The sequence below is a fragment of the Oncorhynchus gorbuscha genome, linkage group LG03 (genome assembly GCF_021184085.1).
Source record: "Oncorhynchus gorbuscha isolate QuinsamMale2020 ecotype Even-year linkage group LG03, OgorEven_v1.0, whole genome shotgun sequence".
NCBI classification, from domain to species: Eukaryota; Metazoa; Chordata; class Actinopteri; order Salmoniformes; family Salmonidae; genus Oncorhynchus; species Oncorhynchus gorbuscha.
In genome coordinates, this window is record NC_060175.1 from 95,237,721 (window position 1) to 95,257,720 (window position 20,000).

Genomic DNA, 20,000 nt, shown 5'->3' on the forward strand with positions numbered 1-20,000 from the left:
GTGTCTATTGAGAGCAGGGGAGAATGACTGCCCCATCTCATTTCAGCCACGGAGGTTCAAGGCCAACCGCAGTACTGCAGGCATTGTTAGCAGCACATTATAGTGAATTGAAAAATGGCACACTTCATGGTCAATCTTTGTGTAAATAAATATGAAATCAATTACAATCATGGTACCAGATGTATGTCCTTGAACTAATTATTTAAAATCGCACAGAGAAGAAGTTATAAGGATAATTGTGTTTCTAATGAAAGCCTGCGGTACCCCGGTCGGCCTTCAATATGAATTACTCAATAAGAGAGTGCAGCATTGAGCTAGCCTGCAACGTCTCTTCCTGGAGTAGCTCAAACTGTGCATGGTATGTCTCCATGACTTGGCTGTGAGCCTACTGCAGGGTGGTTGTGGGCATGTTGTGGTCATTCTAGTGTCAGTGTGTTGGTTGTCAGCCTACTGCAGGGTGGTTGTGGTCATGTTGTGGTCATTCTAGTGTCAGTGTGTTGGTTGTCAGCCTACTGCAGGGTGGTTGTGGTCATGTTGTGGTCATTCTAGTGTCAGTGTGTTGGTTGTCAGCCTACTGCAGGGTGGTTGTGGGCATGTTGTGGTCATTCTAGTGTCAGTGTGTTGGTTGTCAGCCTACTGCAGGGTGGTTGTGGTCATGTTGTGGTCATTCTAGTGTCAGTGTGTTGGTTGTTAGACTACCTATGACAGGGCTGTTGTGGTCATCTCCTGCGGTCCAACTCAGGGTGACATTGCGGTCCTTAGGGTCAGAGACCTGGAGCTGGGTGGGGGGGTCTGGACGGTCTGGAAGAGGGAGAAACACAGAGAGGTATATTAAAGACATCGTTAACAGAACATATTCAGGGTTTCCCAAAGTCAGTCCAGGGGCTCCCACTCGGTGCACCTTTTGGTTTCTGCCTTGTACAGCCTAATCAGCTCTGCTAGGGCGAGTAAAACGGTCAGAGTGAGGTGTTCTCTCATTTGTATCTGCAAGTAGCTAGCAAGCCAGCTAACTAACTTTAGATAGCTTGAGTGCTCGACTGCCATTGTAAGGTCGGAACGCTCAGATGAACCCTACTCCTCGGCCCTCTGTACGGTCCAGCGCTCTGAATTGGAGTGACTGACCATTCAGAGAAGCAGCTCCAATGGAGTGACTGACCATTCAGAGAAGCAGCTCCAATGGAGTGACTGACAGCTCCAATGGAGTGACAGAGAAGCAGCTCCAATGGAGTGACTGACCATTCAGAGAAGCAGCTCCAATGGAGTGACTGACCATTCAGAGAAGCAGCTCCAATGGAGTGACTGACCATTCAGAGAAGCAGCTCCAATGGAGTGACTGACCATTCAGAGAAGCAGCTCCAATGGAGTGACTGACCATTCAGAGAAGCAGCTCCAATGGAGTGACTGACCATTCAGAGAAGCAGCTCCAATGGAGTGACTGACATTCAGAGAAGCAGCTCCAATGGAGTGACTGACCATTCAGAGAAGCAGCTCCAATGGAGTGACTGACCATTCAGAGAAGCAGCTCCAATGGAGTGACTGACCATTCAGAGAAGCAGCTCCAATGGAGTGACTGACCATTCAGAGAAGCAGCTCCAATGGAGTGACTGACCATTCAGAGAAGCAGCTCCAATGGAGTGACTGACCATTCAGAGAAGCAGGAGTGACTGACTTCAGAGAAGCAATGGAGTGACTGAGCATTCAGAGAAGCAGCTCCAATGGAGTGACTGACCATTCAGAGAAGCAGCTCCAATGGAGTGACTGACCATTCAGAGAAGCAGCTCCAATGGAGTGACTGACCATTCAGAGAAGCAGCTCCAATGGAGTGACTGACCATTCAGAGAAGCAGCTCCAATGGAGTGACTGACCATTCAGAGAAGCAGCTCCAATGGAGTGACTGACCATTCAGAGAAGCAGCTCCAATGGAGTGACTGACCATTCAGAGAAGCAGCTCCAATGGAGTGACTGACCATTCAGAGAAGCAGCTCCAATGGAGTGACTGAGCATTCAGAGATGCAGCTCCGGTGGGCTGTTGAAGAAGGCCTGTTGTTTGTTTTGGTTTCTCCTTGGCTGTCCCATCGATTCCCTCTCCACTAAACCTGCACTGCCTTTCCAAAACTAATCATTTCGCCGCCATTGGAGTGACGAATCATGCGTCACCATCTGGCAGTCCGATGGACGAATCTGGGTTTGGCGGAAGACAGGAGAATGCTACCTGCCCTAATGCATAGTGCCAACTGTAAAGTTTGGGGGAGGATGAATAATGGTCTGGCGCTGTTTTTCATGGTTTGGGCAAGGCCCCTTAGTTCCAGTGAAGGGAAATCTTAACAGCATACAATGACATTCTAGACAGTTTTGTGGTTCCAACTTTGTGGGAACAGTTTGGGGAAGGCCCTTTCCTGTTTCAGCATGACAATGCCGCCGTGCACAAAGCAAGGTCCATATAGAAATGGTTTGTCGAGATCAGTGTGGAAAAACCTCAAGAACCTTAACCCCATCGAACAAAGGTTAAATTTAAAAATTTATTTAAAAAATGTCTTCTTCATAGAATAGAAAAGAATACAATTAAAAATAATACAATAGATATTTCCATACCGACTATAATGATGGACCCGCTGGCCTCAACCCTGTCCAGGTTGGTGATGACCTCACAGGTGTAAACACCCTCGTCTTCTGTCTGCACATTGGCCACAATCAGGTCTGGGCCCTCAAATGTGTACCTGGAAATAATGTATTCATGGTCACGATCGTGATTGAGACACAGACACACAGTCTTCTCGGACACAGACACACAGTCTTCTCGGACACAGACACACAGCCTTCTCGGACACAGACACACAGCCTTCTCGGACACAGACACACAGCCTTCTCGGACACAGACACACAGCCTTCTCGGACACAGACACACAGCCTTCTCGGACACAGACACACAGCCTTCTCGGACACAGACACACAGCCTTCTCGGACACAGACACACAGCCTTCTCGGACACAGACACACAGCCTTCTCGGACACAGACACACAGCCTTCTCGGACACAGACACACAGCCTTCTCGGACACAGACACACAGCCTTCTCGGACACAGACACACAGCCTTCTCGGACACAGACACACAGTCTTCTCGGACACACACACACAGCCTTCTCGGACACACACACACAGCCTTCTCGGACACAGACACACAGCCGTCTCGGACACAGACACACAGCCTTCTCGGACACAGACACACAGTCTTCTCGGACACAGACACACAGCCTTCTCGGACACAGACACACAGCCTTCTCGGACACAGACACACAGCCTTCTCGGACACAGACACACAGCCTTCTCGGACACAGACACACAGCCTTCTCGGACACAGACACACAGCCTTCTCGGACACAGACACACAGCCTTCTCGGACACAGACACACAGCCTTCTCGGACACAGACACACAGCCTTCTCGGACACAGACACACAGCCTTCTCGGACACAGACACACAGCCTTCTCGGACACAGACACACAGCCTTCTCGGACACAGACACACAGCCTTCTCGGACACAGACACACAGTCTTCTCGGACACAGACACACAGTCTTCTCGGACACAGACACACAGCCTTCTCGGACACAGACACACAGTCTTCTCGGACACAGACACACAGCCTTCTCGGACACACACACACAGCCTTCTCGGACACAGACACACAGCCTTCTCGGACACAGACACACAGCCTTCTCGGACACACACACAGCCTTCTCGGACACACACACACAGCCTTCTCGGACACAGACACACAGTAAATGACTGTTCTACTGGATGTCATAAGGTGAATGCACCAATTTGTAAGTCGCTCTGGATAAGAGCGTCTGCTAAATGACTTAAATGTAAATATGTCCTTACTTGTCCTCGGCGTATGACTGAAAGAGTTCCTGTCCGCTCCTCTTCCACTGAATGTGTGGAGGGGTCAGTTTGGGGTCCACCTGTGCCAGGCAGGTAAAGATGGCCGTCTTACCAGGCTGAACAAGCAGAGACCCAGGAGGAGACAGGATCACTGTCCTGTCTGAGAGAGAGAGATGGGGAGAGAGAGATATGAGGAGAGAGAGTGGGAGAGAGAGAGATGAGGAGAGGGAGTGGGAGAGAGATGAGGAGAGAGAGAGAGATGAGGAGAGAGAGTGGGAGAGAGATGAGAGAGAGTGGGAGAAAGATGGGGAGAGAGATGAGGAGAGAGAGATGAGGAGAGAGAGAGATGAGGAGAGAGAGTGGGAGAAAGATGGGGAGAGAGATGAGGAGAGAGAGCGTAAAGAGGGAGGGAAGGGTTACAGAGACAGCTGCAGGCAGGGTTTGAGGAGTGTGTGTGTTTCATGGCCTACTCACTCATGACATCCAGGTCAGCGTTGATTGACAGGTTGGTATTGCTAACGGAGCAGGTGTACAGGCCCTCGTCACCGTGGGAGACGTTGGTGATCTGGAGGTTTCCATTGGTCAGCAGGTTAACCCTGGGCTCAGCCAGTAGAGAAGTGCTGCTGTTCCTCTCCCTGGATAAGAAATACAGAAAACACAGCCAGAGAGGGTGGGAAACCCAGACCCTCGTTAAGCATCCTAAAGGCAGCATTTTGGCAGACTGGTCATCAATAAAGACACATTCCTTCTTTAATGGAAGACTATCTGAATCGAATTAAACAAGATAGTTTCTTAGAATAGAACACAATATATACTCATACAGGTGTGTGTCTTACCATGTTACTTTAGGTCTGGGAGAGCCGAAGGTCTGACACTGCAGTACAGCCGTCTGTCCCTCTGTGAAGTTGTACTTCTGTCCGTCAGCATTCAGGATCTGAGGAGGCAGTTCTGGAACAGGATACAAGGTACATGTTTATCAATGTGACATATTTGTTGTTGACACACAACACACACACACACACACACACAGCTCCCCCTCACCGATGACGAAGATGTAGGTATTGACTAGGATGGTTCCGTGTTTGTTGTGGGCCTGACACTGGTAGACTGCTGTATCAGTGAAGACCACATCTATCAGAATCACAGCTCCATCTCTCATAGTACGCCTAGGGGTTGGGTCTTTGCCTGGGGGGAGACACACACACACATTAGAGCAAGTCATCACAGCATCCTACCAAAGCACAATACTGACTGGCAGAGTCATGAGGAAAAATGACATTTGAAGTTATATTTTTAGAGTTGGCAATAGCCGAAAGACAAAAAGATTCTAATTTGACCTAAGCACATCATTAGCAGGTGTAATAAGCTGAGTTTGTTGCCAAACCTTGTTAATGCATAGGTCAACTGTATGTGTAAGAGTAACGTGCGTTATTCCACACCTGTGATGGGTTTTCCGTTGATGCTCCAGGCGACAGTAGGAGACGGGATGCCATCAGCCTGACAGTCCAGTTTCACCGTCTCTCCTGGGGCATAGAGCTGGCTTACTGGCTCCTTGGTCCAGTATGGAGACGCTGCGCAACAAACAGCACAGCATTATACACAACATTATGATACACAACACAAACCATCAATATGCTATTAGTTAAACAGACAGCATAGACAACAACAGACCTCATAGACAGCAACATACCTTATAGACAGCAACAGACAGCATATAACATAACAGACAGCATAGAACACAACAGACAGCACAGCACACAGCATAGAAAACAACAGACAGCATAGAAAACAACAGACAGCATAGAAAACAACAGACAGCATAGAACACAACAGACAGCATAGAACACAACAGACAGCATAGAACACAACCGACAGCACAGAACACAACAGACAGCACAGAACACAACAGACAGCATAGAACACAACAGACAGCATAGAACACAACAGACAGCATAGAACACAACAGACAGCACAGAACACAACAGACAGCATAGAACACAACCGACAGCACAGAACACAACAGACAGCACAGAACACAACAGACAGCACAGAACACAACAGACAGCATAGAACACAACAGATAGAATAGACAACAATAATGTTATACATCACATAGAAAAGCATCAACAGACAACAGCAGTATGACACACAACACACAAGATCATATGTACGTACTGTAACGCATGAGGGCATAGTGGAAAACACATCAACACACAGCCACAGCAGTAACCTTAGCAGGTAAATGAGAGAGGAAACAGTGTGTGTGTGTGTGTGTGTGTTGTCTTGTTTACCTTCCACGCTGACGGTGTAGGTGTGTGTGACCTTGCCCTGTGAGTTGTTGACTGAACACTGGTACTCTCCCCCGTCGCTATCTGAGATGTTGCTGATGCGCAGCAGACGGTCAAACAGATGTCTGGACGTACGGGACTCGGACAGCTGACCGTCCTTCCTCACCCACTGGACTGTAGGGGTAGGGCTGGAGGGGAAGGGAGCGTGAAGAGGGAGGGTGGGATAGTGGAGCCAAGAGGGGAGTGGAGGGAGGGGGTGTGGAGGAGGAAGGGAAAGAGAGGAAGAAAGAGAAGGAGAGGGGGAGAGGGAGCGAAAAAGAGGCAAGATAGGTCAAGAGGAACATCTAACAGGTTCGCTTTGATTGACCTAGCTATGCCTGTGCACAGACAGAGAGAAAGTTAGACTTACAGGCCCTGAACGATGCACTCTAGCTCCAGGCTCTGGCCCCGGAGGGCGAGGTAAGTGCTGTGGGTCCCCGAGGGCCTCATCATCTGGGGCCTTCGGCTCCGAACCACTGAGTTAGCTGGTGAGAGAGAGAGAGAGAGAGAGAGAGAGAGAGAGAGAGAGAGAGAGAGAGAGAGAGAGAGAGAGAGAGAGAGAGAGACTTTCACTTTATATATTATCTACATCACTTGCTTTGGCAAAGTTAACACATGTTTCCCATGCCAATAAAGCCCTTGAATTGAATTGAATTGAATTGAGAGAGAGAGAGAGAGAGAGAGAGAGAGAGAGAGAGAGAGAGAGAGAGAGAGAGAGACAGAGAGAGACAGACAGACAGACAGACAGACAGACAGACAGACAGACAGACAGACAGACAGACAGACAGACAGACAGACAGACAGACAGACAGACAGACAGACAGACAGACAGACAGACAGACAGACAGACAGACAGACAGACAGACAGACAGACAGAGGTTTATACAGTGGTAGAAAATGTAAAAGTAAAGATACCTTGATAGAAAAGTAAAAGTGAAAATCACCCAGTAAAATACTACTTGAGTAAAAGTCTGAAAGTATTTGGTTTTAAATATACACTGAACAAAAATATAAAGTAACATGTGAAGTGTTGGTCCCATGTTTCATGATCTGAAATTCAAAGATCCCAAAAATGTTCTATACCCACAAAAGCCTATTTTTCTCTAATTTTGTGCACAAATTTGCTTACATCCCTGTTAGTGAGCATTTCTCCTTTGCCAAGATAATCCACCCACCTGATAGGTGTGTCATATCAAGAAGCTGATTGAACAGCATTATCATTACACAGGTGCAGCTGAGGAGTATTTGTCTGTAATAAAACCCTTTTGTTTGTAAAAACTCATTCTGATTGGCTGGGCCTGGCTGTCAAGTGGGTGGGCCTGGCTGTCAAGTGAGTGGGCCTGGCTGTCAAATGGGTGGGCCTGGCTGTCAAGTGGGTGGGCCTGGCTGTCAAGTGGGTGGGCCTACACCTTCCAAAGCCCACCCATGGCTGCACCCATCCAGTCACGTGAAATCCATAGATTAGGGCTTTATTTAATTGGACTGATTTCCTTATATGAATTGTAACTCGTTGAAATTGTTGCATGTTGCATTTATATTTTTGTTCAGTATACTTAAGTATTAACAGTAAAGTAGGCTAAATGCTATAAATAATTTCAAATTCCACATTGAGCCAACCAGACAGCATGATATTCTTGTTTTTTAAATTTACGGATAGCCAGTGGCACACTCCAACACTCAGACATAATTTAATTTAATTTACAAACAAATCATTTGTGTTTAGTGAGTCTGCCAGATCAGAGGCAGTAGGGATGTCAAGGGATGTTCTCTGTTTAGTGAGTCTGCCAGATCAGAGGCAGTAGGGATGTCAATGGATGTTCTCTGTTTAGTGAGTCTGCCAGATCAGAGGCAGTAGGGATGTCAAGGGATGTTCTCTTGATAAGTGTGTTGGAACATTGGAACATTTTCCTGTCCTGCTAAGCATTCGAAATGTAACAAGTATTTTTGGGTGTCAGGGAAAATGTACGTGAGTAAGAAGAACATTATTTTCTTGTCATCTATATTCATTAGCCACTCTACTGTAGGCAACACTACAGATATCTGACATGCTCCTATACCCCCAGGTGGCCTTGTCTTGGGTTACGGTCCCATCAGTGTCTCTGTTGATCAATATCAGAGTGGCTTCTTAACTAACATGTGGGGAGGGGTTGAGACAACCGGTACTGTAGCTAACAAATGGCCTTCAGATGCTATCATATGTTACCATGGTGACTGACATTATTAGTGGTGACTCATGGTCAGGGTGATTGACCGTACTGCATTACCATGGTGACCAAGGTCAGTCTACATTGTGTTACCACGGTTACTGAGGTCAGTCTAGTTTAGTATTTACAGGTTGTGACGGTGAGGATGATGGGTTCCTTAAAGAGTTTGGTTAGAGCGCTGAGGTGCTGGGCATTATAGGTCATAACAGTTATAGTACTGTGTTACCATGGTGAGTGACGCTGTACTTTCAGGTTGTAACGGTGAGGATGATGGGTTCCTTAAAGAGTTTGGTTGGAGCGCTGAGGTGCTGGGCATTATAGGTCATAACAGTTATAGTACTGTGTTACCATGGTGAGTGACGGTGTACTTACAGGTTGTAACAGTCAGGGTGATGGGTTCCTTGGAGAGGATGGTGCGAGCGCTGAGGTACTGGGCGTTACAGGTGTAGTCAATACGGGTGTCATCGACGGTGACGTGAGAGAAGTATAGGTTCCCGTCCCGGCCCTGGGTTACACGATCATTTAGCTCAATGTGATGCATTCCTGGAGGAGAGGGGAGGGAGGGGGGAGAGAGGAGATGGAGCGGGGAGGGGAGGGATAAGAGTAGGGGTGGGGAGGGGGAGTAGGGGAGGGAGGGAGAAGAGAAGGAGCAGGGGGGGGGGAGTAGGGGGAAGGAAGTGAAGGAGCGGGAGGGGAGGGATAAGAGTAGGAGTGGGGAGGAGGAGTAGGGGGAGGGGGGAGGAAGGAGAAGAGAAGGAGCAGGGGGGGATAAGAGTAGGGGGGGAGGGGAGGGAGAAGAGAAGGAGCAGGGGGAGTAGGGGAGGGGAGGGAGAAGAGAAGGAGCAGGGGGGTAGGGGGAGGGGAGGGAGAAGAGAAGGAGCAGGGGGGGGGGAGAAGAAGAGAGGAGCAGGGGGAGTAGGGGGGAGGGGAGGGAGAAGAGTAGGAGAGGGAGTAGGAGGGGGAGTAGGGGGAGGGGAGGGAGAAGAGTAGGAGGGGGAGTAGGGGGAGGGGAGGGAGAAGAGAAGGAGCAGGGAGGAGGGGGAGTAGGGGGAGGGGAGGGAGAAGAGTAGGAGGGGGAGTAGGGGGAGGGGAGGGAGAAGAGTAGGAGTGGGGAGGGGAGTAGGGGGGAAGGGGAAGAGAAGGAGGGAGAATATACCTGTAGTTTATTTATGTTTTATTCAGCAAAAAGAACACACCATGAAAAGTCAGATGGTCAAAGGAGATGGAGAGGCAGATAAAGGATGAGTAAAACAGAGAGAGAGATACTCACGCTCGTCCATCCAGTGGATAACAGGAGGAACAGTGCTGAAGGGAGGGTTACATTTCAGTACCACACTCTCTCCTTCCTCCACCTTCTTCTTCACCTTCTGCTCTTTCTGCAGGGCCGGGGTGTCTGAAAGGGAGACAGAGCGATGTCACTAACTCTTTAGGCTGGTATCATGTAGTATGTATTACTTCTTATGAGTGTGTATAAATCATGTAGTATGTATTACTTGTTATGAGCATGTATAAATCATGCAGTATGTATTACTTGTTATGAGCATGTATAAATCATGCAGTATGTATTACTTCTTATGAGTGTGTATAAATCATGTAGTATGTATTACTTCTTATGAGTGTGTATAAATCATGCAGTATGTATTACTTGTTATGAGCATGTATAAATCATGCAGTATGTATTACTTGTTATGAGTGTGTATAAATCATGCAGTATGTATTACTTCTTATGAGTGTGTATAAATCATGCAGTATGTATTACTTGTTATGAGCATGTATAAATCATGCAGTATGTATTACTTGTTATGAGTGTGTATAAATCATGTAGTATGTATTATTTGTTATGAGCATGTATAAATCATGAAGTATGTATAAATCATGAAGTACTTTACTTGTTATGAGTGTGTATAAATCATGTAGTATGTATTACTTCTTATGAGTGTGTATAAATCATGCAGTATGTATTACTTGTTATGAGCATGTATAAATCATGCAGTATGTATTACTTGTTATGAGTGTGTATAAATCATGTAGTATGTATTACTTGTTATGAGTGTGTATAAATCATGTAGTATGTATTATTTGTTATGAGCATGTATAAATCATGAAGTATGTATTACTTGTTATGAGCATGTTTAATCCCATATAATAGTTTCTTGTCAACTCATAACACCATGTCAACTCATAACACCATGTCAACTCATAACACCATAGCAACTTATAACAAGTATGTCAACTCATAACACCATGTCAACTCATAACACCATGTCAACTCATAACACCATAGCAACTTATAACAAGTATGTCAACTCATAACACCATGTCAACTCATAACACCATGTCAACTTATGACACCATAGCAACTCATAACAAGTATGTCAACTCATAACAAGTATGTCAACTCATAACACCATGTCAACTCATAGCACGTATGTCAACTCAACACGTACGTCAACTCATAGCACCATGTCCACTCATAACAAGTATGTCAACTCATAGCACCATGTCCACTCATAACAAGTATGTCAACTCATAACACCATGTCAACTCATAACACCATGTCAACTCATAACACCATGTCAACTCATAACACCATGTCAACTCATAACACCATGTCAACTCATAACAAGTATGTCAACTCATAACACCATGTCAACTCATAACACCATGTCAACTCATAACAGGTATGTCAACTCATAACACCATGTCAACTCATAACACCATGTCAACTCATAACAGGTATGTCAACTCATAACACCATGTCAACTCATAACACCATGTCAACTCATAACACCATGTCAACTCATAACAAGTATGTCAACTCATAACACCATGTCAACTCATAACACCATGTCAACTCATAACACCATGTCAACTCATAACACCATGTCAACTCATAACACCATGTCAACTCATAACAAGTATGTCAACTCATAACACCATGTCAACTCATAACACCATGTCAACTCATAACACCATGTCAACTCATAACAAGTATGTCAACTCATAACACCATGTCAACTCATAACACCATGTCAACTCATAACAGGTATGTCAACTCATAACACCATGTCAACTCATAACACCATGTCAACTCATAACACCATGTCAACTCATAACACCATGTCAACTCATAACAAGTATGTCAACTCATAACACCATGTCAACTCATAACACCATGTCAACTCATAACACCATGTCAACTCATAACACCATGTCAACTCATAACACCATGTCAACTCATAACAAGTATGTCAACTCATAACACCATGTCAACTCATAACACCATGTCAACTCATAACACCATGTCAACTCATAACACCATGTCAACTCATAACACCATGTCAACTCATAACACCATGTCAACTCATAACAAGTATGTCAACTCATAACACCATGTCAACTCATAACACCATGTCAACTCATAACACCATGTCAACTCATAACACCATGTCAACTCATAACACCATGTCAACTCATAACAAGTATGTCAACTCATAACACCATGTCAACTCAACACGTACGTCAACTCATAGCACGTATGTCTGTCACGATCGTCGTCCTCCTCGTCTGAGGAGGAGTAGTTGGAAGGATCGGAGGACCAAAATGCAGCGTGGTATGTGCTCATCGTGAATTTAATGAACAGAGAACACTTGAACAAACTATACAAAACAATAAAGGAATAACGACCGTGAAGCTATAATAAGAAATGTGCTGACACAAGCAACTAACATAGACACATACAAAGCAAACTATGGTCAGGGCGTGACAATGACATCTCATAGCATGTATGTCAACTCATAACACCCATGTCAACATAAGTGTTATACATGCCCGTGACAAGGCTTACAATGCAAAATACCTGTTGTGTTAGCCAAAGTGTTGATGATATAAGCCTTTTCAACACAACTCAGAATGCAAGCAGTAGACCACTTGTTTACAGGCAAACAGTGTTATGCTCCAGAAGTAGGATGCTGAATGCTTTGTGAGTCATCGCATAATCTGTGTGTGTGTGTGTGTGTGCTCTCTTCTCTCTTGTTCTCATCGTTAAGAATCCCAGCAGACCTAGCAAACTAAAGATGTTGCTGTTCTGTTGCAGCACGATATCAACTAGACCTCGTCGTCAGGGAAACTGAGAAGGAGTTTTCTGGAGAGAGAGAGCCGGAGATACAGGTGGATGTGTGTGTGTGTTTGTGAGAAGAGAGTGTGTGTGTTTGTATGTGTGTGTTTGTGAGAAGAGTGTGTGTGTGTGAGTGCATGTGTGTTTGTGAGAGAGTCAAATCAAATCATATGTTATTGGTCACATACACATGGTTAGCAGATGTTATTGCAAGTCTAGCAAAATGCTTGTGCTTCTAGTTCCGACCGTGCAGTAACATCTAACAAGTAATCTAACAATTTCACAACAACTACCTTATGCACACAAGTGTAAAGGAATGAATAAGAATATGTACATATAAATATATGGATGAGTGATGGCCGAACGGCATAGGCAAGATGCAGTAGATGGTATAGAGTACATTATATACATATGAGATGAGTAATGTATGGTATGTAAACATTATATAAAGTGGCAATGTTTAAAGTGACTAGTCATACATTTATTAAATCCAATTTTTTATTATTAAAGTGGCTAGAGATTGAGTCAGTATGTTGGCAGCAGCCACTCAATGTTGGTGATGGTTGTTTAACAGTCTGATGGCCTTGAAATAGAAGCTGTACTGACCTCGCCTTCTGGATGATAGCGGGGTGAACAGGTAGTGGCTTGGGTGGTTGTTGTCCTTGATGATCTTTTTGGCCTTCCTGTGACATCGGGTGGTGTAGGTGTACTGGAGGGCAGGTAGTTTGCCCCCGGTGATGCGTTGTGCAGACCTCACTACCCTCTGGAGAGCTTTACGGTTGTGGGCGGAGCAGTTGCCGTACCAGGCAGTGATACAGCCCGACAGGATGCTCTCGATTGTTCTTCTGTAAAGGTTTGTGAGTGTTTTTGGTGAGAGAGGCACTGCTGCACCTTCTTGACCACGCTGTCTGTGTGGGTGGACCATTTCAGTTTGTCCGTGATGTGTACACCGAGGAACTTAAAACGTACCTGAAGTCCACGATCATCTCCTTTGTTTTGTTGATATTGAGTGTGAGGTTATTTTCCTGACACTTCACACCGAGGGCCCTCACCTCCTCCCTGTAGGCTGTCTCGTTGTTGTTGATAATCAAGCCTACCACTGTAGTGTCGTCTGCAAACTTGATGATTGAGTTGGAGGCGTGCATGGCCACGCAGTCATGGGTGAACAGGGTGTACAGGAGAGGGCTGAGAACCTTTGTGGGGCCCCAGTGTTAGGGATCAGCGGGGTGGAGATGTTTCCTACCCTCACCACCTGGGGGTGGCCCGTCAGGAAGTCCAGGACCCAATTGCACAAGGAGGGGTCGAGACCCGGTGTCTTGAGCTTAATGATGAGATTGGAGGGTACTATGGTGTTAAATGCTGAGCTGTAATCGATGAACAGCATTCTTACATAGGTATTCCTCTTGTCCAGATGGGTTAGGGCGGTGTGCAGTGTGATTGCGATTGCGTCGTCTGTGGACCTATTGGGGCGGTAATCACATTGGAGTGAGTCTAGGGTGTCAGGTAGAGTGGAGGTGATATGATCCTTGACTAGTCTCTCAAAGCACTAGTCGTTTAGCTTTCTTGGGAACAGGAACAATGGTGGCCCTCTTGAAGCATGTGGGAACAGCAGACTGGGATAAGGATTGATTGAATATGTCCGTAACCACACCAGCCAGCTGGTCTGCGCATGCTCTGAGGATGCGGCTGAGGATGCCATCTGGGCCGGCAGCCTTGCGAGGGTTAACACGTTTAAATGTTTTACTCACGTTGGCTGCAGTGAAGGAGAGCCCTCAGGTTTTGGTACCGGGCCGTGTCAGTGGCACTGTATTGTCCTCAAAGCGAGCAAAGAAGTTGTTTAATTTGTCTGGAAGCAAGATATCGGTGTCCGCGAAGGGGCTGGTTTTCTTTTTGTGTGTGTGTGAGTGTGTGTGTGTGTGTGTGTGTGAGTGTGTGTTTCAGGTGAAGGTAAGCAGGATATACGTGTTAAACCTCAGTAGCACACGTGTTGTCAACAGAGTGCTCTATAAAACACACTCAGCTTCATAGGGGCTCTTATCATGGCACTATACATTGTTATGTTATTGTCCATAAAGAAACCAATAGCTTTGCTAAAATAATATCTATTCTAAATGAAATGTAGGACACAAAGACTTTTACCAGCAGCTGCATGATGTCTCAATCTAGATTTTCACACCTTGACATTAAAAACCTATCAAATCTAGAAAGATTTGATGGAAATGTTTTGGTTAACCTTGTCCCTCACACAGTGTTACTTTGTCTCTCTGTGATGGAGATTTCACAATTATTCATCTACTGATTGTCAGCAGCAGACACAAGCCAAGATATCTACTAATGTGCAAAAAAGGAAGAATGTTCAAGTTCCAAGCTGTTCAAATCTCCACACTAGCGTAATACTAAAATCAATGTAATGGGGATGCACTTTAGCTGTTGTACTAGTATGGATATTGGAACAAAACATAATTGGTGGCCATTGGAATGTTGGACTGGAGTTTCTGCTTTACTCACTCTCAGTGATGAGCTGGACCTCGTTAGACACAGCAGTTCCTAATGTGTTTTCAGCGTAGCAGATGTATTTGCCCTTGTATTGGCTCATGGGGCCTGACACCACCCCGGTTTTCATGAAGGTTCCAGAACCCGGAGACACCGACAGACCCGGGTCATTGGCAGGGATAAATTCTTCCCCATCTTTAGTCCAGCGGAAACTGAGAGAGGGAGGGAGCGGGAGAGCGAGAGAAATAAAGAGAGAGGCAGAGAGAGAGTGAAAACACAGAGACAGAGAATTTAAGACACAGCTTAACCCTGCAATCAACTATGTTTGAGTAGAATAGAGGAATGAGTCTGAGCTTTCTGTACTGTCGTTTCAATATACATCTCTTCCTCTACAAATTGAGCTTTTGTTCCACCTAGTACAAGCTGAGACAAAATGACACAGTCCCTTGAGTGTAAAATGACATGTCTCCCTTGCTGTAGTAAGTGTAATGTCTGCTTCCAACTTACACCCTAAGACACATAGATCCCCTGAACGCAGCTCACATTCCAACTTACACCCTAAGACACATAGATCCCCTGAACTCAGCTCACATTCCAACTTACACCCTAAGACACATAGATCCCCTGAACTCAGCTCACATTCCAGCTTCCACTCTCAAACACCTAGATCCCCTGAACTCAGCTCACATTACATTTACATTTACATTTAAGTCATTTAGCAGACGCTCTTATCCAGAGCGACTTACAAATTGGTGCATTCACCTTATGACATCCAGTGGAACAGTCACTTTACAATAGTGCATCTAAATCTTAAAGGGGGGGGTGAGAAGGATTACTTTATCCTATCCTAGGTATTCCTTAAAGAGGTGGGGTTTCAGGTGTCTCCAGCTTCCACTCTCAAACACCTAGATCCTCTGAACTCAGCTCACATTCCAGCTTCCACTCTCAAACACCTAGATCCCCTGAACTCAGCTCACACTCCAGCTTCCACTCTCAAACACCTAGATCCCCTGAACTCAGCTCACACTCCAGCTTCCACTCTCAAACACCTAGATCCCCTGAACTCAGCTCACACTCCAGCTTCCACTCTCAAACACCTAGATCCCCTGAACTCAGCTCACATTCCAGATCCCAATCAGCTGAATTCTAATCACCCGTTCACACACCTGTATGTCATTATCACAAACTATTTTAGTTCAGTTGTTTGCACCCCGTCACTGTGAGGTGTTGTTTGTTTTGTGACACATGTCTTTATGAGCGCTGGGTTTCCTGTGATTTACTCCTCCCATGTATAATAGTTATTTCCTGTCTCACTAACGACGCCGGATTTCATGTTGTCGTTATCGGTTATCGGATTTCATGTTATCTACCTATTGCCTGGACTACGTTACTAACCTTTTCCCTGCCTGTACTGTTGTCCTTTTGGACCTCCTGTGTATGACCTTCTGCCTGCCCCTGGACCCTGCCTCCTCCTGTGTATGACCTTCTGCCTGCCCCTGGACCCTGCTACCTGCCTCCTCCTGTGTATGACCTTCTGCCTGCCCCTGGACCCTGCTACCTGCCTCCTCCTGTGTATGACCTTCTGCCTGCCCCTGGACCCTGCCTCCTCCTGTGTATGACCTTCTGCCTGCCCCTGGACCCTGCCTCCTCCTGTGTATGACCTTCTGCCTGCCCCTGGACCCTGCCTCCTCCTGTGTATGACCTTCTGCCTGCCCCTGGACCCTGCTACCTGCCTCCTCCTGTGTATGACCTTCTGCCTGCCCCTGGACCCTGCCACCTGCCTCCTCCTGTGTATGACCTTCTGCCTGCCCCTGGACCCTGCCTCCTCCTGTGTATGACCTTCTGCCTGCCCCTGGACCCTGCTACCTGCCTCCTCCTGTGTATGACCTTCTGCCTGCCCCTGGACCCTGCCTCCTCCTGTGTATGACCTTCTGCCTGCCCCTGGACCCTGCTACCTGCCTCCTCCTGTGTATGACCTTCTGCCTGCCCCTGGACCCAGCTACCTGCCTCCTCCTGTGTATGACCTTCTGCCTGCCCCTGGACTCTGCTACCTGCCTCCTCCTGTGTATGACCTTCTGCCTGCCCCTGGACCCTGATACCTGCCTCCTCCTGTGTATGACCTTCTGCCTGCCCCTGGACCCTGCTACCTGCCTCCTCCTGTGTATGACCTTCTGCCTGCCCCTGGACCCTGCCTCCTCCTGTGTATGACCTTCTGCCTGCCCCGGGACCCTGCTACCTGCCTCCTCCTGTGTATGACCTTCTGCCTGCCCCTGGACCCTGCTACCTGCCTCCTCCTGTGTATGACCTTCTGCCTGCCCCTGGACCTAGCTACCTGCTTCCTCCTGTGTATGACCTTCTGCCTGCCCCTGGACCCTGCTACCTGCCTCCTCCTGTGTATGACCTTCTGCCTGCCCCTGGAACCTGATACCTGCCTCCTCCTGTGTATGACCTTCTGCCTGCCCCTGGACCCTGCCTCCTCCTGTGTATGACCTTCTGCACTTGAAACCACCTCTCTGTCTCCTCTCATGTTCATTACAATAAGTAGTGGGAATACATCCCAAATAGCACACTATTCCCTACAAAGTGCACTACTTTTTTTTAAACCAGTGCCCATGTGAAAAGTAGTGCACTTTAAGGGTAATAGTGTGTCATTTGGAATGCAAGCCTGTGACTGAGGAGCTGTGCTCTCATGTAATTCTAATGGAACATGTCTAGATGTCTGAAAAACTACATGTCATGTTCCTTACAAAACAGTTAAGTAAAACAGATCACAGTTCTACTGTAGTTATAGCAGTGAAGTGTGGTAATTGGGACACACTGCACTTTATATTAACTGCAGTTTTTTTCTAAGGTCTTGGTGTTAGGTAACTAACTTGGGAGGAGGGTTCCCTGATGCTTCGCAGGTCAGGAGGATGTCTTCAGCACCGAACACAGTGATGGACTCAGGCTGGGTGGTGATCACTGGGGGTTTCTTAACTGGACGGGAGAGACACAAAGTTAGCACACACACACATCGATAGATTTTTCACCTAATCGGCTCAGGTATTCGAATCAGAAACCTTTTTGTTACTGGCCCAAATGCTCTTAACCGCTAGGCTACCTGCAACCCCACACAGTCCTAAAGCCCATAGTCCTACTAACTACAGCCCACCACCCTACAGCTCAACTGTGCTACCTATATTCTGACTCACACAGGGGTTAATAGCCCACCAACTAGAATCGACAGTCCTACTGCCACTGACAGGAGCTGGCTCACAGAGGGACTCAGTGATAGCAGTCATTTCCATTTCCTGAAACATAATGGGGGAATGTATTCATTCATATCACTAAAGTCCCCCACGAGAATAGACGGAAATGGAGAGATGGGGACGGGGAGAGAACAGAGGAAAGAGATGGTGTATATCAATGCTAAGGAGACAGTAGTGTAATATATATATTACATTAGCTGAGTGGTAGAAAAGACAGGGCCTTGGGGATGAGAGGAGATAATGTAGAAAAGACAGGGCCTTGGGGATGAGAGGAGATAATGTAGAAAAGACAGGGCCTTGGGGATGAGAGGAGATAATGTAGAAAAGACAGGGCCTTGGGGATGAGAGGAGATAATGTAGAAAAGACAGGGCCTTGGGGATGAGAGGAGATAATGTAGAAAAGACATGGCCTTGGGGATGAGAGGAGATAATGTAGAAAAGACAGGTCCTTGGGGATGAGAGGAGATAATGTAGAAAAGACAGGGCCTTGGGGATGAGAGGAGATAATGTAGAAAAGACAGGGCCTTGGGGATGAGAGGAGATAATGTAGAAAAGACAGGGCCTTGGGGATGAGAGGAGATAATGTAGAAAAGACAGGGCCTTGGGGATGAGAGGAGATAATGTAGAAAAGACAGGGCCTTGGGGATGAGAGGAGATAATGTAGAAAAAGATGAGTGATGCCTCTTTCTACTATTATGATGTACTGTTATGATCATTAAACACCCACTCATATCCGACTCATAAAACCCTACATACTAGGACGTGGTTCAGGGATAAAGACCATGGTAACTTTATCCAAAATGGCACCCTTTTCACTTAGGGCTCTGGTCAAAGGTGGTGCATTATATAGGGAGCCATTTGGGACAATAGCCATATTCTATACATTCTCTATTGCCATATGTTGTATGACTAGGGATGCAAGTTAAAGGAATCTTCTATACTTTTGGTAGTTAACAGAAATGTATGTTATCTATCGTGACTTTGGTAATTTATACTTTAACTTAACACATTTTTTTGTCATATATAGTATTCACATAGTATTTCTAGTGGATAAACCATATGGTTCTTGCCATTATTTTGGCAACTCTTCAAACTATTGACTTTTTTCACAACTGCCACCAGTTTGACACCAAAACAAGGACAACAAAACATAGTAAAATAAATACAAGTTTGTAAACAGTATATACAGTACCAGTCAAAGGTTTGGACAAGGGTTTTTCTGTCTTTATTTTTTTAATGGATTATATTTAGGTTTTACAACTTTGTCATTTTTTAAATCATCTTCTTTCATATATTTTACATGTGATAAGGCCACACAGAGGACCAGAGATCATTTCAGACACCTGTGATAATCTGAAGTACCCAAAGGGGCCACTAGATGTCTTGTGATAAATTACATAAAATCCTTGACAGAAAAAAATGCTGGTAATTTACTGGTAAACTTTGTAAGTTTCCAGTAATATACCCTTCCTTTGCACCTTATTTATGACGCCTGTTGGTTTTTCATGTTCAGTGTTTTCAGTATGTGGGCTGGAAAATTGTCATCTTTTTTCAATTATTTTTGCCAGTGTGAACTACATTCTCTAGAGGTCAATCGTACTTGCTTGTTGGTTGGGTTCTGATTTGACTCTGAATGAAAAAGACAGACCCAGTCTCAAGGATACATTTACATTATGTAACATGGGTAGGTAAATGGTCAAAGGAAGGCAGGAGATGAAGGGAGGAGAAA

General features: G+C 46.0%; 1 protein-coding gene across 1 annotated transcript in view; it reads right to left on the reverse strand.

The window, feature by feature from the left end:
* The window catches only part of LOC124017940 (neural cell adhesion molecule L1-like), a gene marked incomplete at its 5' end in the record, with an annotated part of 62,635 nt that overhangs the window by 35,570 nt on the left and 7,065 nt on the right, over positions 1–20,000 (reverse strand). Inside the window, 13 exons of the mRNA XM_046333176.1 lie at positions 700–801; positions 2,593–2,717; positions 3,883–4,042; positions 4,357–4,517; positions 4,719–4,830; positions 4,924–5,067; positions 5,322–5,453; positions 6,174–6,358; positions 6,580–6,694; positions 8,786–8,956; positions 9,684–9,806; positions 15,039–15,235; positions 17,897–17,999. Of these exons, the coding sequence (XP_046189132.1) occupies positions 700–801; positions 2,593–2,717; positions 3,883–4,042; positions 4,357–4,517; positions 4,719–4,830; positions 4,924–5,067; positions 5,322–5,453; positions 6,174–6,358; positions 6,580–6,694; positions 8,786–8,956; positions 9,684–9,806; positions 15,039–15,235; positions 17,897–17,999 (1,830 nt within the window). The remainder of the gene's footprint in view (positions 1–699; positions 802–2,592; positions 2,718–3,882; positions 4,043–4,356; positions 4,518–4,718; positions 4,831–4,923; positions 5,068–5,321; positions 5,454–6,173; positions 6,359–6,579; positions 6,695–8,785; positions 8,957–9,683; positions 9,807–15,038; positions 15,236–17,896; positions 18,000–20,000) is intronic.